The following is a 23,640-nucleotide window of genomic DNA, read 5'->3' on the forward strand; positions in this document are numbered from 1 at the left end:
CAATCCCTAGTACCAGCCCAGACACACACACACACACACACACACACACACACACACACACACACACACACACAGAGATTTAAAAGTTTAACCAAATCACCTTTCCTAAGGACTTAATGCTGCCACCAATAGCCTAGCATTTCTTTCCAGCTTTCAACTTATTTAGTACTGGATATAGAATTTTGTCAGCCATACAGATTAAAAACCAAACATAATTTTGGCATTTCCAAGATTGCTAGTGATGGGGAAATAAGTTTTAATGTTTCAAGGGCTACCCACTAACTTCTCAGAATTGCCTGCTTATATCATTTGTCTTTTGGAATACCTATCTTTAACTTATGATTTATAGAAGCTCTTAATATAGATCAGGTGTCAATACAGTCCTTTATAAATGCTACAATTTTTTTTCCAACTTGTCACTTGATATGTTGATCCTGTTTCTGTTTTAGTACATGAGAACTTTATATTGCTATACAATACATGTTATCTATCTTGTTATGGCTTCTGAGTTTTCTATCTCTCTCTTTTTTTTTTTTTTTTGGCTTTTTGAGACAGGGTCTTGCTAAGCAGTTCAGGCTAGCCTTCAGCTCACTTTGTGTAGCCCAGGCTGGTCTCAAACTTGCGAGGATCCTCCTGCCTCAGCCTCCCGAGTACTGGAATTACAGGCCTGCACCACTACACGTGGCTCAGTTTTCTATCTCTTAAAAGGCCTTTCCAACTTCCCAAATAATAAAAAAGTTTCTATATTTTTTCTAATGTAAATTTTAAAAATATTTATCTATTTACCTATATTTACCCTAACCGATATTTACCTGAATTTGTCTCCTTATCTATGTTGTACACAACGTAAAATGAGAACTTACTTTCCCCAGTAAATGACAATTACCGCAACACAATTTCATGAATAATCTACTTTTCCAATGACTAAAACTGATTTATAATCTAATAAGCATTTATTTAGTGCTACTACACGCCATGCTCTATTCCAAGTACAGGGGATATTCTATTGAACAAAATAAACACAATATATATCAACAAAAAAATTTAAAGAATGCTAAACGCTCAGAAAAAATTCCAAGACAAAAGCAAAATAACGCAAACCAACAAAATGGAGCAGCACTGTTGTGGTAGATGCTTAGCAACAGATGCTGGCTTATGCATTTGGTCACTGTAAAGACCTATACCAAACACCATTTCCAATTGCCAATTCATGTCATCAGGCTTGCAAAATTTTCTGAAAATTTAACAGCTGGCACAGAAACGAGGTGATTTCACTACACCACAGTGTGAAGGTGACTGAGGGCTAAGTGTGGGTGGGTACGCAGAGAAGGCCTGAGGAGGTGTCATCTGAGGATGACAGGCAAGTAGCTACACAGAGTTCTTTGTGAGGGAAATGTATTTCTGATATATTGAACAACAATGACAAAGGTCCTATTGTAAAAACAGCTTATTATCCACAAGAACTACGAAATGCTTTCTTCATTCTGTGAACTCCTGTGAGATTTGCAATGAGATTCCAAGGTCTACTGGAGATATTTTAAGACTGAGGCTGAAACTTTTGGGCTGGTAATAATGTTTTATCTTTTTGTATACAGAACTCACTTATTCAAAACCTCCGGTATAGTTGTTATGATTTAGATTTAAAATGATCCCTGAAAGTCTCATGTTCAGAGATGGGGCTTCTGCAAGACGACTGGATTATGGGGCGCTATGGATTAGTCCATTGGTAAGTTTATAGCTGACCATGCTGTTAGGAAGTGGAACCTGGTCAGAAGACGTAGGTAGGTCAATGGGGGATGTGACCTGGAAGGGTGTGTTCTTTATCCTGGCTCTTCCCCTGGCTCTTTGCTTCCTGGCTGCCAGGAGATGAACAGCTGTTCTTGTCAAGGCCCTTCCACCATGCTGTTTCTGCCTTGGAGCCAGCCAACTTTGGATGGAACATACTGGGAAATATAAGCCAAATAAACCTATCTTCCTTTAATTTGTGAGTGTTGGGTATTTTGTTCCAGCCATAGAAAGGTGACCAATACAACAGGATTCAGGTAAATATTACCAGTATGCAGCTCCATCTATCAGGCCCAAATTATGTCACTCACATATCTCAATGTCATTCAAACTTACTGAATATTAAAGAAGTTCTACTTTTGCTGAGTTCGCTAGTTTGGCATCAAATACAATGTGCGCATATCAAATGTAAGCACCTTAGTAGAAATACCAGCTTCTTTTGGTATGTTAGGATCCTAACTAAAACAGTATTTTATCTTTCTTAATTTGATGTGAAGCAAGGGAGAGGACTGGGAAAAAATGCTATAGTGATAAAAATTAGATTGGTGTCATTAGAAAGTGAGTTCAACTGAGGGAGGCAGGTAAGGGCAGACAAATTAAAACCAGGCTCTGGACTAAAGGGGTCTGGAGATGGTAGGTATTCTATAAACAAAGGAAAAGTCATGTGAGCTCTGAAGAGGGGTGGGGATGGAGAGGAGTTTAAAATAATGTTTTTGGAAAATTAGTCACTGTAACTACTTTTACATCATCAAGGAGATATCTGGAGCTCAGCAGCCCATACAGCATAAGGGTGCAGACCTATATTCACTTAATATTACTTTAATAAATTAAGTCTCCCTTAATTTCTAGGATCCAATGCTGACTGAATCTTAGAAAAAAGGGTAACTGGTTATATTTGAATACTTGCAGCCTCAGTAGCTCTATTTACCCTCTCCCCAAATTATCACAGAAAGACAGGAAAGAGTATCAGAACTTTGGTCTGTGTGAAAATTTACTTCAACACTTAAAATAGGAAAAGATGTGGGACAGTGACCATACTTTCTGGACTGAGAATTGATAGAGATCCTGTGCAACACAGAGCTTGGGAGAGCATGAGTAGGTGGAGCGGATCTAACTGCAGGCCACCAGCACTTACCTAGCAATGCCCTCCTTGGTGTAGAATACAGAGTAGGTGAGGTTGTCCCCATGAGGATCAGACGCAGGTGTCCGCCATGTCAGTTTGATGAAGCGGGTAGAGACGAGGGAGGCCACAACATCTCGAGGCGCTGAAGGCAGTGGTCCCGCTGTGGCTGGCGCTAGATGGTCAGTAGTGGCACTGGTCAGTGAAGTGGGAGGTAATGTTGGGATGGCAACATCTTGTCATGTGCAAACATTGGGGAATATGAAGGGCAAACCACGACGGTTTTTAAAAAGAGAACAGAAAAAACAAAAAACAAAAAAGAAATAAACAAAACCACGATGGGAAATAAAATAAAATGAATGAACATAAAAAAGGCCATTAAACTGAAGGCTAACATGCAGGCCAGGGGTAACTACTGAAAACTAATGGGCACTATTCAAGACACATCACTGCAGAACAAGCAGACTTTCTGGTCACCGTAATGGTTGTGGGTAAGGGACACGGAGGGGGAGAGCTGACAATAACTCATCTCAAAGGACACAGTAGTGCCCAAGTAATTTTTTTACTCCTAAAAGCAGCATGCAACATCTATCAAACTTTGCATATAAAACCTCATAATATGACTGACAGCAGTACCTTCTACTTTATTGAAATACAGACTGTATGTAGTATGGACGAGACTAGTTACCCTCAAAAGTGATTCCAGATTTTCGTGACCTCATTGCAGAGCTCTCTGTGTGGACCCAAGGAAGTGACAACCTTCCTTACTTTGCTAACTTATACTTTTATTTTTCATCCTGTCAATTCATTTAACTATGACAGTATGAAATTCTGAATCAAAAATTCCAGACACAAAAATCTAATAGGTAGTAGCTTAACTATTTGTTACAATCCTCACTACAATGTACTTTACAGTGGCTTCTGGCTCTCAGGGACTGGATACAGAGATAAAGCAGTGGGACTAGTCAAAGCCTCTGTCTATATACCTGAGGCGAAGGGTGACTTGGATACTTCTGAAGGCTACCCGTTCTACTGTAGGACAGTTCTGGTTTTAGAAGTTTACTCCTAATACTGAACCTAAAACCAACTTCAGAAATTCCAAGTTTAATCTCACAATTTTTAATTAAAAGAGCTAATTAATTAGAATTGTGTCAAAGGGCCAAATGGTTAGAGCCAAACTCAGTGGTACAGTGACTGCCTGGTACGTGTATGAGGCTGTGGGTTTGATCCCCAAAACAGGAACTGTGCCATTGTATCATAAATTTAATGGGAAAATCAGAAGACAGGCAGGAAAGAAAACATAAAAATTGTGGCCCAAGTTTTGAATGAAGTTGCAGAACAATAACCTGGAAATCTGTGGACTGTAAAAGAGTCTAAATGAAGCATTATATAAAAAAAACAAACATGCCAAGTGAAATTGATTCTCTAAGGGAACGGCAGAAAAGAACCTGAGGCTTCTAGATAGGTGGAACTGGAGAAAGAGTAATCCAATACCACTTCTACATGGTTCTCTAATCCTTCTAGGTCACCCCAGCCTCACAACAACCTGAAGAAATCGGCACTATCACCTAATCTTTATCTTATATGAACAGACCGATATTTAAAAAGGCTAAGTCAGTTGTCCTAGGTGACAGTAAGTGGTGGACTAGTAAAACCAGTTTTAGTTTTTGGGCTAAGAGGCCTCTGGATTTAATCAGTAGGAGGCTGGGAACTTGACTTCCAGTCTGGATGTACCACTGGTTGCTGTGCTACTTTGGGCAAATCACCTATCCTCTCTTATTTCATTCTTTTTCACTACCGCAATGGAAATGCTTTTTAGAAGTGCAGACTGCTATAAAATGTAATCAAGTTTTTCTCTAGATGTGAGTTCATATTCACTGAAACAAGTGTCAGTGTAACAAAGTCAAGTCTAAATGGCCCTTGAGAACTTATTCTTGCCCCATATGCTTCAACAGACGTGTCACCTCAGAAGAAATAAATGTCTCCCACTCACAGCTTTCAGAGTTCTTTCTCATATATTATGACAGCTTATTCACACAACAGCTCTGTGAGGTTTGGTGGGATGACAGGATTAGATGCTGGGATCAAGGATAGGAAGGAGTCAAAGACTTCTAGGGTTCTGACTTGACTGACTGGGCAGAGGGAGATGTCACTAACGGACAAAGGGAATATTAAGAGAACAGACTGAAGGGAAGATGGTAAATTTGGTTTTGAACATGCTTTGTCTAAAGTAATAATCCAACACAAGAAAAGTATAAATGCAACTGGAGATACAGATCTAATTACCATAAAATTAAATCATTAAAAACCCCTACTGGGTAATGGTTCCCAGAGTAGCCTGAACAGTTTGCTCTGCTGCCTCCATACTCTGAACTGACTTACCAAGCCACAGCTCCCAGCCAGCTACTCCTGAAGAGGCAGGAAGTTTGTCATGTGAAAGCCAGCAGACCATATTGAAAAGAGACCAAAATCCTATGTTCAAAACTTGACCTTGCCCCTGCCTAATAGTGTAAGGGTAGGCAAGTCAGTTAGTCTGTCTGATTATCAGTCTTCGTATTTGTAAACGGGGAACAGTCATGCTCCCTCTCTGCGTCCCAGGCTGACTTAAACCTGAACAAGAGCAAGTAAGAAAGTACATGGGGAAGCACCGTGTACAGGTTGTTTATTACCACAACCAGCTTTAAAATGGTAACAGGCAAAGTATGTAACTACGAAAGTAGATCCCACTCAGGACCCCGTTCTGTCCCTCTTAAACAGAAGCTTTCTTTCTCTCAAATACTTTCTATGAGAGAGACAGACAGACAGATAGAGACAGAGACAGAGAGAGAGAGAGAGAGAGAGAGAGAGAAAGAGACAGAGAGAGACAGAGAGAAAAAGAGAGAGAAAGAGAAAGAGGAGGGAGAGAAAGAGAACAAGCAAAGCAAAGCAGGTAGAGGACTAGGTGAAGGGAGTAAGGGACGGCAATGGAATCCCTCAGGAAAATTCCACTGCCCTACTAAATTTCTACAGCCCATATCTGTAAGTCATTCACCGCTTCCAGCACTTCCTATTTATACTGCTCATGTTTACACTGAACACAGTAACTTATACACTCCTGAAGGACAAGATCTGTGCCTGCTTCATCACTCACTGTGTCTGTTTAGATGATCAATAAATGAATATTTATTAATTAATAAATGGAAGAAAATTCAGGTAAATCTTAGTCAACAGAGACCAATGTTTCTAGAATCTTCTTAAAGAAGGAAATTATTTTAATCATTTTAGCTGTTGAATCATATATAGTATATAAATTTTTATATAATAATGTACCATTTATAAAGCAAGTGTATTTTATCTGTTAAACAGGGAATGAGTGCAAAAATGCCAAGTTATTGTAAATGGCCTAATGAACTTAACTACAGAAAAAATCCATGTCTATTATTGTCTCAGTGTTCTTTCCCCACATGGGTTCTATTGCTGCTGTTTCATGTCCTTGCTGAGCAGGTAACAGACATACACAGAGAATCAAGCAGGCAATTAAGATGCACCAGAATCAAGGGCAAGATGCTGTGTATTGGGACTTTGGACTTCTGGCATGATGGTTTAAGGAAGTTAGTAGATTCTTGTTCCCAAAAGAACCACAAAGCTGAATAAACTGTTAACGACTGGAAACTGATCAAAAGCATATAGCAAGCAGAGAAATATTTATTCATGAAACTATCATACTTCAGATAAAAACAGTACCTATGAGCCAGGGGTGGTGGTGCATGCCTGTACTCCTAGCACTCAGGAGGCTGAGGCAGGAGGATCGTTCTGAGTTTGAGGCCCACCTGGGTTACAAAGTAAGTTCAAGGCCAGCCTGAACTGCATAGCAAAACCCTATCTCAAAAAAAGGCAAAACAAAAAACAAAAAACAAAAACCCCGAAACAACAGCAACAAAATAGTGTCTATGTTCCCCCAGCCTGAAGATGTGACCTTTTTAGGGGCAAGCAATGGGTGATGGACTGACTCGCTGTGGAGCAAGGTGTGTCACAAGGTGAGAAAGCAACAGAAAGCTCCCAGGTTAACTAGAAGCTGTGTTATGTACTCCAGAGACTGGAGCAGGCCCAAGCCTCCCACACATCCCTGGCAGATGGAACCCATGCACAGGTAGAAAGCAGAGGTGGGGCAAACTAAAAATTAACTCAAAGTTTGAAAAATATTCCCCAAACCACACAAACATCCACCAATTCAGAGTGGCAGGCTTACTGAGGTATTTGAGCACAACTTGTGACCAATCTTTGGCTAAATGTTAATTTACAGACACCAGGGTCACCCCCATGAAACCAAATCTATAGATACAGACCCTTACAAAACAAAAACAAGATAATAAAACCCCTAAACTCAGCAGAAACATCAGTGGTTGCACACTCTGGGGAAGGGAGGTTTAGTCCAGGTAAGTGACTGAACAACAAAACAAGAACTGCTAGGGGAGTGAGGGGAAGAGTCAGAATTCACAGTTGCTTCAAAATGTTATTCAAATACCTGAGAGGCAACAGAAGGTGAAAAGATGCAATAAAACAAAGTGCAACTCAAACTGGGGGCACGACTGCCATCAATACAAAATATCTCAGAAGGGACATCATTATTTAAAAATATTTCAAAGCAACTATTAAAATATACTCTATGATTCAGAATTCTATATTCTTAGAAATTTAACCAAGAGAAATAAAAACAACTCACTACACAGAGATGGACATTTGTTGTAACAATATTCATTATAATACTAGTTTATACTGCTAACAACCCAAATGACTACCAATTCATTAATAGATAAACAAAATGAGGGCCAGCTATACAATGGGATACTATTTGGCAATAATATGTGCTACTATGTGAACAATTGTGAAAGTTTTATGCTAAATGAAATAAGCCACCAGAAAAAGCTACATATTATGTGATTCCATTTATAGAAAATGACTACGAAGGGCACTTTTATAGAGATAGAAAGCAAATCACTGATTACCTATGACTGGCTGGGATATGTACTTACTACAAATGGGCAAGACAATTTCTGTGGGTGTGGCAAACATTTTAGGTGAATTTTATGCAATGTAAATAAATTATACTCAATAAAGTTGTTAAAAATAAAGAAATGAAGGCCAGGGGTATAGCTCAGTGGCACAAGTGTCTGCCTGGCAAGCACAAGGTCCTGAGTTCAATTCTCGATACAAAAAAAAAAAGAATAAGAAAGAAAAAAAAGAAATCAAAGACTGGCTAGTTGAAACTATTAAAAGTACTTTCCCTCTAATATAGAACAGCAGCACTCACATGGCAGCCCAGGACATTTGTTGCTCAAAACACCGAAGTTTAAAACTAACCTATCTAAAGTCTTTACAAAATTAAAATGTCCAGAAACGAACTCAAAAATATTTACAAATTTCATTTAGTTACCTATGTGCCCAAAGTATAAAAGAAACACACAGATCTCTAGGCTAAATGCAATTAAAAATCTTTGAAAACAGGATTTATTTTAGTTTCTTTCCCTTCTGCCTTTCAGGCACTTTCACTGCTAAAAGTGAAAGTTCTGATCATATCATTCCCCTGCTCCAAAAATGACCCACAGAATAAGTCTCAACGCCTCACCACAGAGTTCAGAGTCCTCCACAGACTGGTCCCAAACTTGCTTTCTAGACTCACTTCCTGGACATGCTGCACTCTTGCTCTGGCCAGCTACTGAACAAGAACGGACTTTCACCTTCATTATTCACACTGTTCCTATTTGTACAGCAATAAGCACCATATAAGTCTGGCTCAAGTCAAAGGCAACTGAGAAATGTTTAAGAAAATGTATCAGATTTCCAAACATGAACATCCAAAACAATGTTAGCTGGGACCTGCTGCTTAAATACTTGGCAGCAGCCGCACACTCAGTCTCTGAAATCTAATGGCCTCCCCAGGCTTCTAAGTAGCCCAGGCTGAAGCGAGATGAGGCGAGCTCTGTGAGGACCTCAAGAAGCATCAGGCTGCTTCTTCTTTTTTGCTTATGTTACTTACAGAAGTCATCAGAGCTACTCCTAGATTTTCTGAGAACTCACTTTCAACTCTAGTTTCCCTGTGGTTGATGGTTCCTAGTTTTAACACTCTGGATGTGACTGATAAAAGTTTACTTGTAGTCTGAGTTTAACCAACATACATATGCCTGTAACAGTTTCTGATGATGGGGATCCTTAAATTCTTGGCTGGACCTGTTGAACCTGATTAAGTAGATCCAATTATCCTAATCTGAAACCCATTCACGTCAGTGAAGTAAACTCTCATTAGGCACATTCAAGTTTTATTTTTGAAACCCAAATTTCTTTCAAAATTTCTGAACTTCTTCCCAAGTCAGGAGAGTCTCCTGGGAAAAGCGCTTTCTCCCTAACCCTTCATTTCCTTATGTAAAGGAATCAATTCAATTCATCATTCTCAGGATGTCCATGGCGTTATTAATCTGCACAGAGTCAGATTCACATGATGAACATTACTCTAAATACAACTGCCGTGTGAACAGACATACAGTTCCACAGAGCACTACTTTTGGGAAATGTTAACAGACACAGCATCACAAAGATAACAACAATCAAATGTGGGAGACTGGAGGTTTGCCACGCATGCTTTTATGTTCACCATCACTAGCAATTCTATAACAGAAAACCATTTTTTTGTTAACCTAGCATTTCTCATTCTTATCTGATCCTAATACCTCTTCTTCAAACAGTAATCCAGTCTGCGGAGCCTTGACTAGATACTACCTGAGATACCATACAGTAGAATCTACTGGAGAAAGCAAGTGCCTGAAAACCACCAGCAGTTGCCAAACTATTTCACACTGTTTAAAAATAAAAAAGCAGTAAGCTTGTTATGAAAGTACTGCATACAATACAGAAGTACATACAGTAAAGGGATTTAGGTTCCCCTTTTCATCACCTCCCAAATACTACTGCTGGTTATTTTAGACTAGTAAAATAGCTTTCTTTCTGATGGCACTGCATTTTGGTATAGCAACAGAAAGATGACCAACACAAATATACTTCAATAAGCATACAAATATGGAAAGAGGATAATAAGTATCTTGTTTGCAAACTGCTATATGATGAAATATGCCTAAGAGCTTCTCCTGTCAGAACATAAAAACAAGTCTCAGTGTTCCTAATTACTGTAAGATGTTCCACAGTATAGCTATAGCACAACTTAATCATTCCCTTATTGTTCCTCATATGTGGGCTGTAGCCATTATTTAATTTTTTGGCTTCTACTCTCAATTTTTCTGCAAACTTTCCTACACATGTATCTCTGTGTACATGTGTAACTATTTCTGTGGGCAGAACTCCTAGAAGTGAAAATGCTAAGCCAAAGGTTTGTGTGTTTGAAAGCTTGAAACATGATGCCAGCTAGTTCCTGAAAGCCTGTTTTGGCTTCAGTTTTAGGACGAAAGGTCAAGTACATTTCTGGGCCCACCACTTTATAAATATTCGCTAACAACGAACAGGACAACACAAACTCCATTTGGGATGAAATACGACAGCTATTTTGGGTAAACTCAGTTAATAATTTGTCTCCTTTTCTTTTCAATAGTTTTTTTCTTGTCCCTCTCTTTTCTCAAACCATATTTATGTTTGAGTTGAAAGAAAAAAGACTCAGTAAAAGCACCTTGCCATTCCAGATTGCATCTATCAGACATTATCTCCACAACACTAGGAGGCCAGAAGCAAGCTATTTTTTTTTTTTTATAACTTTCATTAGAAAACCAATCATAATTGCTATATGTGCTTGTCTCATTCTAAGTTATAAAACAAGTATGCATAAATGTTCACAGATATCAGTATTCATTCTAGGTCCTATTCCATGATTCTGATAGAATACCCCCCAAATAGTTCAAAGGAAACAATTTAAAAACAACCAACTCTGACAAGCAAAAAAAAAAAAAAAAGTCCCATAAAACAAGTATTCCTTCAGATTAAAGAGATTCAGATGAAGCGTTTACACTCAATGGGGATATAATTATACTAAGCTATTAATCATAGCATTCTATTAAAAATAAAAACACTAGCAAATGTGAGAAGAACTGCATATTATTTGCTCCTGAGAGTTATCTGTCACATAAGAAGCCACTGAAAAATATGGAGCAGTTACAAGTTCAAGATGTACACTGGTGTTCCCAATAATGGTTCTCAACAGATAAGTCATATTTCATGGACAGTCGTGAGAAGCTTAAGACAAATTCCTTCTTCCCTTCAAAAATAAAATTTATCACTATTTCCAAATTCAAACTGATATCAAATTAAAGAAAATTAAAGCAGAAGAATAATGGTACATAACAACAACCATTCAGAATTAGCACCCTTTTACATTATCGTAATTAATTTATAAACATCTGCTTTCAGAAGATTCATTTAAAAAAAACAACAGATACGGCCAAATGGTTGTGTGCTATCCCACTCTACTGGGTGCTTCACAGTGGCTGTCAAGGGAATACAAAAATCCTATGACTTTATAGATTCTATAGGTTCAAAGTACAGGTAAGAAAAAAGCTTTAGAAAATACTGACAGATTTTTACCTTAAATGTAAATGTTTTACGACAAAGAATACCCTACCACAGGAAAATGGTAAGGATTGCCATAAAGATTGTAACTGTATAGGAAAAAAATTAGTTCTTATGATTCTGATTTTCTGAAACAGAAAAACACAGTCTTGCTAAAAATCTGAAATGCCACAAACATCTTTCCTGTGTTTTATTTAAAAGAAACATACCTTATAATCTCCTTTGAGAAATTCTGACATCAAGTTTAAGGCTTGATAGGTATGTTATTTTCCTTCAAGGTTTATGTGACAGAAACAATGATTTATTTGCTGCCTACTTTTGATACTATACTTGATACTACACTATACTATATTTTGATACTATACCTTCCACACTATAATCAATACTATTTAACATCTAGAAGGAAAAATCAAAATGTTTAGTTAGCATGCAAATGACTCAAATATTTTGAATCTCCTTGAAATGCATATTCAAGTAGCTTTACCAATGCTCATATAGTGAGGAGCTCTTTTAATTGTAAAATCATTTGCCATTTCATCAATATTCATGAACATTAATTCTCAAAGCAGGATTAAAATAGATATGCTCAAGATCCTTTACTTGTATTTAAATAAATTCATACAAATATTTATAATGAGCCAACAACTGTGATACAGAAACAGATTTAAAAGGATGAATTTATAAGTTAAAGATAGCAATCACATAAATAAATACTTATTATTTGGGAGTAATATTTATTAAAATGATACATACTCAGAAATGCTAGCAATTATTAAAGTAAGTGACTGATGGCTTACATGATGGATACAAATCCTTTTCCCAGTGATCTTACAGTTCTATAGGGAAGAAATTGCATGCATCAATAACTATATTATACACAAAGTAGAAAGTGATAGAAGGGAGGTCAAATAAATGTAAAATGAGGTCAATAGTAAGGCTTTTCTTTCTGTTGGAAAACTGCCAAAAACACTGCCGCTCAGGCGGCATTCAAAACTGGACCTTAAAAGATGTATAGGATTTGCTCTTGGCAGAAGTGAGGCAAACATGCAGCAAACAATTTAAATGATGAAGTATGAGATACACAAGGAACTGAACTCAGTTTCGTAGGGTAGAAGCTACATATTCATAGTACTAGAGTGTTTAGTACTCTGCACTAAATAGTTCTCTAGTCCAGTAAGTCAGACAGGCCAGGTCATACACCAGCTCTGACATATAACATTAGTTCTGTGATCCTAGGCAGGTTACTTAACAGTTGTACACTTTGGTTTTCTTAAGCACACATACAAATAATTACAGTATTCACGTTACTGTGTTGATGTAAAAGAGTTAACATATTTAAAAGATTTAGTGTTTCTTAGCAGAGTGTGCCATGAATCTTAACTTACTACTATTAACAACAGCAAAGCAATTCATGACTGAAAGTGAATGAGACCGGATCAAGTTGGACTAAGCACTCATCCTTGCCTTCCCTTCCAAAGTTTTTTGAATCAAAGAAACTACTACTTGTGTAAGAAATGATGCCATCCTTAAAATTAAAATGTTGAAGAATTCCTAAAAGATAGTGGTGGGTTAAAATAAAAGAACACAGAAAAGTCTACAGCGAAGTCTGGTAGAAGAGGAAAGTTTTCAATGAGCATTAAAGATTATAGTTATGTATCATTTCATTTAAAAAAAACACATGACGAAAAGTCACAATTGAGTCAAAAACATCAAGGGATAAAAAAATGAGATATTATACTATCACTCATCAAAAGAAACCTGGTATAGATTTATTATATTAACATATTAATTTTAGACAAAACAGACTTCAGAACCAGTAAGATTATATAGGTGATAAAGAAGGACACTGCATAATGATAAAGCTGTGAACTTTTCAAGAATTAAAAAAAATAGTAAAATGATCAATGGATCAAAGAAGGGACAAATAACCAGTTGAGCAAACTAAGGAAGACAATCCAGGATAGGAAAGACTACTTCACTTAAGTTTCAAAAAGAACCAAGCAGAAATTCTGGGAATGAAAACCTCAATGAGTCAAATAAAACTCAAGTAAAAGTCTTCGTAAACACTTTCCTGAAAGAATTAAGGATTGCATACTACAGTGATACATGCATACTCCTGTTTATGGTAGCACAATTTACAATAGCTAAGCTGTGAATAGCTAGCTAAAAACAGCCTAGATGCCCATCAACAGGTAAGGAAAATATGTGGTATATGTACACAATAGAATACTACTTAACCATAAAGAGGAATGACATCAAGTCATTTGCAGGACAATGGATGCAAGCAGAAGTCATTCCGTTAAGTGAAATTAGCCAGATTTGGAAAGATAAGTATCATATGACTTCTCTTATATGAGAAGTCTAGAATGTACATAAACTATAAATAACTAAACAAGAGTGGAGACCAGGAGGGAGACTTCTGGAGATGAGGAAGGGGTTAAGTGGGAAGGGAGAGGAAAAAGAGGAAATGGGATTGAAATTAAGGTATGTTAAATGTATGTACTAACTTCTCAAAATACACCCCATCATCATTTAATATTAATATAGACTAATTTAAAAAAAGACATTACCAGAAAGCTACAGAACAATAAACCTCAAGAACAAAACACAAAAATCATTACTGTATTAGCAAATGATTGAATAAGTAAGTGGAAGGCAATGGACAAAACTCCTCCGTAAAAGAATTCCAAATAGTCTGTAGATACCTTGCCCTCAAGGAGGTGGAACATAACCCCCTAGTCTTTAGGAATGAGCTGCGTGTAGTTCCTTCCTTCCAAAGAGTACAAACTGGAGAGATGAAAAAAGAATAACTTTCTAGTGAAGAAACCCAACAAACACTAGCTCAACCAGGTGACAAAGGCTAAATCGCCAGTGTTCCTTAAAACTGTTAAGGTCACCAAAACAAAACACCTCTGAAAAACGTCATGGCCAAGAGGATCCTACTGAGAAATGCAAACTAAATGTTATGTGCTAACCTACAGTGTCCTGGAATAGAAAAAGGAATCGGATAAAGCATGGACTTCAGCTAAGAAAAATGTATCTATCACAAATATACTGTACTAATGTAAGACGTTAACAGAAGGGGAAGTGGTGTGGGATATATGGGAACTCTATCTCCATAACTTTTCTGTAAATCTTAAACTAAATCTTAAACTATAGGTCCTTAAGAATATAGGCAGAGGGTTAGGAATGTAGCTCAGTGATAGAATGTTTGCCTATCATGCAGAGGGCCCTGGATTCCATCTGTAACATGGCCAATGTGTACATACGGGTGCGTGTGCGCACACAGAAAAACTGGACTAAAAAATAAAACTAGTAGACCAGAAAGTAATTCTAGGAGTTCTTCCAGCCATAACACTTGACAAGATGTAGCATTTAAAAAAAAATTAAGAGGAGACAACAGAGTAAGTACCAAGAGCAATAAATAATCAAATATGTAACAATCATAAAAGTTTTCTACACCAAATCAGATGCAAATTGTTAGGAACCACTCAATACTGGACAATACCTATTGGAGGTGCAAAAAGAAAAATCCATGCCATAAAATTTCAGATTCAAAAGATAAATATAAAAATCCTGAAAGCTTCCACAGAATAAAGTAGGTAAATTAAATCAACAAAGGAATGAGAAATCAATCCTAACAGTATGCTAACAAATGACAATGAAACTTTACTTGAGGGAAAATAATATTTTTTCAGACATGCAAAGGCTTAAGCTTTATTTCTTTTATAACCTTCCTGAGAAATGTACTATAAAATATAATTAGGAAAAGTAAATAAAAATGAATCAATCAGAAAAAGTAGAAATTGTGGCTCAGAGAATATAGGTTGAAAGAAAAAACAGTACATGAGCAAGAAGGCAGTGAAAGCCTGATAGTGTTTTAATCATGTGCCGAGGGGAAGGAGATCAAGATTAACTCTAAATGCTGCTGGGGGAAAACAACACCACAGTTTATACGTGTCAATCTTTTAGAGTAGCCATTTGATAACTAGAAAAGAACAAATTAGGATGGCAGAACTCGTAAGAACATTAAGTGTAAAGCTGTCTATAGCTGATAACTCTAACAAAAGGGCAACAACTGTGAGAAAATGGAAAAACAGAAACTGTATCTGAAGTAATGCTATTAAAAAGAAAGCACAAAAGTCAGTATCCGACAAAAAGTTTGACCACAATAAGAAATAACCAAGACAAAACAAGTGCTCTCTGCTGTAAACCAAATACCATATTCTCTTGATTCTGAGATGCATTTTTTAATATTTTAACATCTTTGAAACCAGGTGGCATCTTATAATCCAGTGTCTTAGATTTGATGAAAACAGTGATCCACCAGGAAGTCATGATTCCTAACACAATTCTGAACAGATAAAACAGTAACAGTTAGAAATTCAAGAATTAAATCATACTTTACTGGAAATATAATCTTAGAAATTAACCAATTAGGTAGGCAAAACTCTACAAAATGTGAGGAACAAAAGTTTGATCTAGTAAGTACTTACAAATCATAATATTCAGAAAACTTAAAACCCATAGAATCATCACCAAAAATGGACCAGGCATTAGGTCACAAAAAGAATATCAAATTCCAATGAATGGAGAGATGCAGGGTCATTGGCTCAATTACAGTAAGGTAAGTGCAGATCTGAGGAGCACAAATGTCTGAGGTTTGATCAAGGGAGAGAGACTATACCAGAAAATCCCAGTGGGATTTTCCAACAGCCTGAGGCCCAATTTTAATTGATTCTTATGAATATGATACTCAGTTTCATTGGTTTTTAAGAGAACAATATTTACTTCCAAAATGAAGCAATTCAGAACTACCCCTACACTGAAGTATCCATCAACACAGTAGCCAAACAGCTTGAAGACTGATGAGGGACAAAGTACAACATCAACATAAACTCACAAAAACAGCCAAAGCTACATATTTTCAAAACTGATTGTTTCCAAGCAAGGAAGTAACAATTCCAAGTGATGATTTCACAGATGTCACAGTTCCTTCTCTGAGGAGGTAATTCTCAAAGGTGGAGAAGAACTAAGATGATCACACAGGAGCACATTCTTTTGGGGAGTTTTTAGTACACGTGTACTCTGATAAGCAGCCCTGCCAGACTGCTGTTTTAAACATATGACTTATATAAACAATTGAAGGAAGTTATAAAATAAAATGAACACAAAATACTCCTCCCATTCTTGTGTGCATGAGGGATGTTTCCATTTTAAGGAAGTCATCTGACTTTTTCCTGACATCAAAAGCACTCATTAAAAAAGGTGTGCCACATGTTAATGACGCATCTACCAGAGGAGTAAGCCCAGAAAAGCTACAGCTTTCTCTTTCATCCTAAACCAAAATGCCATCTCCCCAGTAGATCTCAACACTCCAGAAGAAAGGAAGACAAAAACTATGTAAATGTATTTTGCTTGTTGCCTATTTAGATCAATAAAAAAGTGATTTTGTTTCAATGTGCTTAATGATTTTCTTTAATCATAATCAACTTTCCAAGATGGGTTGAGGAAGAAAAAGCATTAGCATTTTTGAGATTCAGAAATCCAGCAGTGTTCTTCAGACTGTGCAAAAAGCAATAGAATTCAAGTAGTCCCAATCAAGATCTCTAACAAAAAGAAAGAAAACTACAACTACACAAATTTGCAAAGGATAAGCTGATGAGAAATACTAAAAGTCAGGAGAAAACCAGCACCAATCTGGAATTCAGCTAAAAAGTGTCCCACTTATTTTACCACTTGAGGCCTACAGTGCTCAGTTGTATACTGTGTAAGAGGAAACTCAGGCATTAATTGTGGTGGCAAACAAAGGTTTGTTTCAAAATACTGCTAAAATACTAGGACAGCATTACAATAGTTATGAGGCAGAAGTAGCATTTAAAATGTTGACACAAAAGGATAAAAGTTCTTAAATTGCGTATCAAATTATGCCATACTTTTTATTTCTTGGGGGTCTCTTATGCATGCATCAGTTGGGAGATATTTTCAATGCCAACGCTACCATAATTTAAAATCAAAAACATACTAATCCAACACTGAAGCTGTATGAAATCAAGAAGCCAGATTATCAGTGATGTCTTTCCAATCCAAATGATATTCTGCCAACTATGACATTATTCTATAATTTAGCATCATTTAAATATAGCTACCACTTAAAAGATATTCAGACATACTATCTTCCTTCTGGTGTTTTAGCACTGCATAATGAATTCTTTCTTTATAACAAAATAGTCACATCAAATTCAAACTGAAGCTTGCTTTCTGATAATTTCTAAATCCAACTTCAGTGTTCAGAAAGGTGATCTGCAGGACATCTACTTAACTGCCAAACATCAAAAATTGTCACTGAGGCATTAAATTATTGTCTGGACAATGCACAAGTTCTGGTCTTAAAATTTATAACTTTTATCAAAGTGAAACCAGTATTCCACATTAAATGAACTATATGTTTACCTTGCCAAAGCTATGTAAAAACAGCATCCACTATAACTCAATTATAATAGGGACAAATTTTGTTAATCTAAGTAGATTAAATATAACCTTAATAACTAACCTTAGATTTATCAAAGATTTCCTCTGTACTTCCACTGAGTGTAAAACTCCAATCTTTTCATTTCTCTTACCTTACCTATCCACTGGGTCATAAATCTGGCTCCACTCTCTTTGGTAGGAATATCTACCTACATTTAGTAAATATTATACTTTGTAGGAGCCATGAAAGGATTAAAAAAAGTTTCTCTTTTGCTACCACATGGTTGAGGGCTTTAAACATCACATCTGACTTGGTACAAAACCTTAACCACTATCACAAAGTTATTTTCCTCTCTGAAACACTTCACACACCTCCACTATGTTAATCCTCTTAACTGCTACTTGTTTTCTCATGTACTTAAAAATTACTGGTCTTCCAACTGCTCAACAAATCCTACTGCTTTGCCTCGGTATTAAATAATCTGGTCTACACACACTTTTCCTGATGTGTAGTCCTATACTTAGACCTCTTTGAACACTGGTAAACTGAGCTGGTAGCTATGCTTCAAATGCACTTTAAGCCTTATTTTGACATTCAAGATGAATCTTTCTTCCATGTTCAGCTAACATGATGGCATTTAGCACAGTCTGCATTACAATTATTTAAATACACAGTCTAAAATCTTTACCCTTGCATTGCATACAACCTTTCAGATGCAACCAATTGGCAATAACTGGGGTGACCATGAATATACTGCCAACAGTAATACTTCTAAGAGTGGGAGAAAGTTCCTTTGGTTATTATGCTGGGATAAAGACGTAAACTAAGATTGTCTCAGCTCCACAAGATGCATGGTCACACTAGCAAAACAATGCATCTGACCTACCTTGTCAGTAAGTATAGGACAGCATTATAATAGTTATGAGGCAGAAGTAGCATTTAAAATGTTGACACAAAAGGATAAAAGTTCTTAAATTGTATAACCACAATACTGACTTAAAAGACTGAATTTGAAAGTAAGAGAACACAAATGAAAATAGAGAATGTAAATCATTTTTTGTCTGGAAACATTAAACTTGCTAAAATGGTATCAATTTTGAAAGTAAAATCTTACATATTAGTCCTGATTTTCATGGTAACTAGTTATTTTAAGGCAAGTCACTTAACTGAGTCTCCAGCTGAGCTAAACTTTATTCAGATCTCTATTCTAGCTAGACTATGACTTCATATTATCTCTTTTAATATCCTACAGAGTAGCCCTGATGACTGTATATCTCTATTTATGGAGCTATATACTCAATAAAACACTTGGTTTAACAAAAGCAAATATTTTAAATATTTTAGTAAATTTTGCTTACTCATCTTCAAATCTATATGGCACAGTTCATCTTGCAGAAAGAATTATGCTATAATAACTAGTATTTGGAGAAATCACCAAATATTCTTTACCTACTTTTTCTCCTACAGCTTTTTGTTTTAAGAAATAAAAAAACAGAGTTTAAAACTACCTTGAACAAAGTATAAATCTTTAGGTATAGATTTAAGTGAAACTCTAGGGACTGGGGATTTAGCTCAGCGGCAAAGAGCCTGCCTGGCAAGCGCAAGGTCATGAGTTCGGTTCCTGGTACCGGAGAAAAACCAAAAAAAAAAACCAAAAAAAAACAACAAAAAAAAAAGAAACTCTAATTTGTAACAGATTTTTTGTATTTCACTTTCAAAAAATTTACTGTATGTTATTTGTCTTTTACTCCCCAACTATGGACTTCTCCAATCTCATTCTTTAGCTGTAACCACCATTAGCACATTGTTGTATAGCCTTGTAGACCTTTACTACACATATAAGCATATATACTCTTATTTCCTTCCTTCTCAACTTTTTCATAAAAGAAACAGACTACACATACTTTTCTGCAACTTGATTAACAATACAATCGGAAATTTTCTATACGTAGAGTTACCTCATTCTTAAGTGCTATCTAGTATTCCATTGTATAAATGTATTTAACTAATCCCCTTTGTTGGCTGTATTGATTAGGTTGTTTATGATAATCTAACATACACAAATTTTAAAGACCTGGTGAGTACCTCTGCAAGATAAATGATAATGAATAGGACTGTTTGATAAAAGGGTATAGAAATCTTAAATTATTCTTAAATTTCATTAAAAAAAAAAACTCACCACTATTGGTAACTTAAAAACACATCTCAAGTCAAAAAAAGATAAACCTGTGAGCACCAATATGTCTACAAAATACTGGTTAATGTAAAGTCACAAAATATTTCTTTTCAGGAGATAAAAGTATATACCTAAATGTGCATATGCATATGTGTATATGTATGTATATGTGCCAAACACACACAGGCTCCTTCTAATATTTCAGGTTTCAACATAAATATCATTGTTTCAAGTTCTGTCTATTTAAAATAAATCCCATTCTCCCCACCAATTCTTTAACTAAAGGGATTCTTTTTATTTCCTTTAGGTAGATATAAAACATGCAATTATTTTATTTATTCATTTTACTTGTGTACTGTCTCCAAGAAAAGAAAGTAAACCCTATAACAGCAGATAACCACACCTGCTTTTGTCTAACTATTGCAACCCAACACTTAGCAAAACGAACATACAATTTTATATAACATATAGAATTTTCTCAACATGTATTTCCAGGGCTGAGAATTATAGCTCAGCAGCACAAGTGCCTACCTAGCAAGTGCAAGGTCCTGAGTTTGATTCCCAGTACCAAAAAAAAAATCAACATATATTTCCTGAATGAATAAAGTGTTTTTTAAAAACAAGGGATAACTAAGAAAATAAGATCAAGGAAGAATTAAAAAGTTCATTTTCTTTTTGTATCAATCATACATTCTTATTTTTGACAATGAACAGGTGCTGTATTTTAAAATATTTTAGTTTTAGATTAGTTTTAACCAGACTGTTTCAGGCACTTTTCTATCTGGTCTTAAAAGATTACTTTCTTGTTTTGCAAAATGAAGTGATCTAAATGAATACTAAGTGGATTTCTGTTGTCTACTTTAAAAACTTTTTAAAACTTTGCTTCATGAAGTTAACATTTTATCTTCATTTTCACTTACTTTAATGCTAACTAGTAATTCCCATGGGTGCTTTTGTCTTTGTGTTTTTCCAAATTACCAACACCTTAAAGTTACAACTTACAAATCTTTTATATACTATTATATTATTTGCTCCTCTAGGGTGTGCTATATAGAGATTATTGTTTATACTTATAGATAAGGAAACAGATGTCTAGGTTAATGATCTCACCACAGGGAACGGGAAACATATTTCAGATTTCTAGCGTAAGGGTTGTTACACATGTTATGGCAGGTGACATAAATTTATTAACTGGAAGTGCCTCAACCCGTCAATATGTTAGCTACAAAAGGTCTAACACATCATAGTTTCTAAGAACACCTGCATTTAACAGAGTACTTGGAGTGATAAGGAATCTAAGAGATCATTTAATTTAATTCCTCCCATTTCATAGAAAAAAAATCACAGAGTTTTAGTCCCAGATTCATTCGCTCAGTAATCATTCTCGTCTGCTTAACCAGAGACAAGGTCTAGAACTCAAGCATTGAGAAAAGATTCATTTTCAACCTCAGGAAGTTCCTAGACACAGAATTCATGGTTAAGAAGTCATATTACAACGGTTACTTTGAGTAAAAACTTTCCCAAAAATTATAATTACTGCCACAAAAAAAGGAAAATTACCGATCAGAATTTATCCTTTGATTAACACCAGTGCCAACTATTGAATATTCCAGTGCTTCAGATTTCAAATATCTCACTAATGACTACAAATTTCCTGCTACCTAGCCAACTTTTAATCATGCCAGGCCATTAGTCACTTATTCCAAAACTTCTATTATTCAATACTAACCTCAGATACTCTATGGAATTTTGGACAAATGTTCCCGTCAAAAAAAAAAGGCTATGTTCAATATGCATCCTTATCTACCACGGCCACAATATTCTAGAAGTCATCAACTGGGTTGGTAAAGTGTGAATTTCCTTTACTGAAAACAAGCTCATGTTACTCCCTTTTCATCAACCTTCCTTCCTGTACCGGATCTAAAAAACTGCCCATTATCAAGACAGTATGAAAGGACATATAAAAAAAAAGCCTATTTCTGTGTTTTTATATTCCAGTCTTGTGATAATTTTGGAATCTATTTTTAAATTTAAATGCCCAGGAAGAAAGGCCAATAAAAAGTTAGTGAATAAAAGCATAGATATTTCCCCCTACTTTTTATTACTCTTAACATATGTGCAATAATTTAAATGATAATGCTTTTTTGAAAGTATCATTCAAAAGACATTTAAAAAGACAATATTAATTTAAAATGGCAGTAAGTAAAAATAAGAGTGTTTATGTTCAACTGAATATTTTAAAGGATACAAGATCCAAAATCAATAGTTGCAGTTATTAATAAAACACATAATAAGTTAAACATTAACAGTTGTATTCTGAATGTTTTCATTAGAAAGCATATTTCAAACAAAACTCACCAGGCATGCTGACACATGCCTGTAATCCCCTCACTTGGGAGGCTGAAGCAGGAGGATTGCTGAGAGTTTAAGGCCAACCTGGGCTACACAGTGAGTCCAGGCTAGCCTGAACTTCATAGCGAGACCGTGTCTCAAAGAAACAAAATAAAACAACACAACAAAACTCAGTTTCTCCTTCCCAGTTTGGCTAGGTATTGTTTTGTGGTGATGTGGTACAAATGTTTTATAATTTTTTTAACTATAACTCTGAAATCTCATTAGTGTTTCAGCAGGCTGAGGACCAGTATACACAGCCACACATGTTAAGTGGGAATCAGAAAACTGTTCTACAGAGTATGACTGTGTCAAAGAAGTTCAAATACTCTAAATATTTTAAAAGAAGGTGCGTACTGCATATGAAGATAAGCTCTATCACAACAGATTTCTTTCCTCTTTCAATATCTTCATTGTGTTTCTAGCAGGTGTGTCTTGCAGAGGTGAGACACAAAGGTGTATTAACACAATATCTGTAAGTGCTACTTCTCGTACTTATTCAGATACCATACCTGACTTTCTTCTCTTATCCTCATATTCTTCTCCCTCCTCAGTCTTTTGTCTTTTTCCTCCCTGGATCCTACCTTTTCTCATTCAAAAGGCTGTAAATAAAACACTGACCAGTAATAAAAGAATCACAAACTATCAGGCCTAAGTAACATGTCATATAGTCCAGAGGTTGACAAACTTTCTGTAAAGGGCTAGAGAGTATATTTTAGGTTTTACAGGCCAGCCCTTTTCTTTGTCTAAATTACTCACCTCTGTCATTACAGTGTGAAAATGACCATACAATAAATAGATAATCTCTGAACAAACGTGTTTGAAACATGTTTCAATAAAACTTTGTTTACAAAAACTGGAAGTGGGCTGGATGTGGCTGGTACACCATGGTTTACTAATCTCAATTTAGTTCATTCTCTATTAAATATGCCTACATTAATGTTTTCCAAACTTCCCTAAATACTAATAGGTCACTAAGAAACAAACAAGGACACACTATTATCAAAGAGATGTGGGAAATGCTCTCTGTTTCTACACACACACACACACACACTCAAATATTCCACTCTGGGAAATTCAGACCTCTGAGATAGCTAACTAATGTTAATGGTATGAGAATGCCTAAGTGTGTGTGTGTGTGTGTGTGTGTGT

General features: G+C 35.9%; 1 protein-coding gene across 5 annotated transcripts in view; it reads right to left on the reverse strand.

The window, feature by feature from the left end:
* Neo1 (neogenin 1) overlaps nt 1-23,640 on the reverse strand; it is a gene marked incomplete at its 5' end in the record, with an annotated part of 133,830 nt that overhangs the window by 58,309 nt on the left and 51,881 nt on the right. For 3 of the 5 annotated variants that reach the window (XM_013519002.1, XM_013519003.1, XM_013519000.1), the window contains 1 exon segment: nt 2,921-3,080. In XM_013519002.1, coding sequence (XP_013374456.1) covers nt 2,921-3,080 — 160 coding nt within the window. 5 annotated transcript variants of the gene reach the window in all.

This window comes from Chinchilla lanigera, unplaced genomic scaffold (genome assembly GCF_000276665.1).
Source record: "Chinchilla lanigera isolate Chin_1 unplaced genomic scaffold, ChiLan1.0 scaffold00049, whole genome shotgun sequence".
Taxonomy (NCBI): Eukaryota; Metazoa; Chordata; class Mammalia; order Rodentia; family Chinchillidae; genus Chinchilla; species Chinchilla lanigera.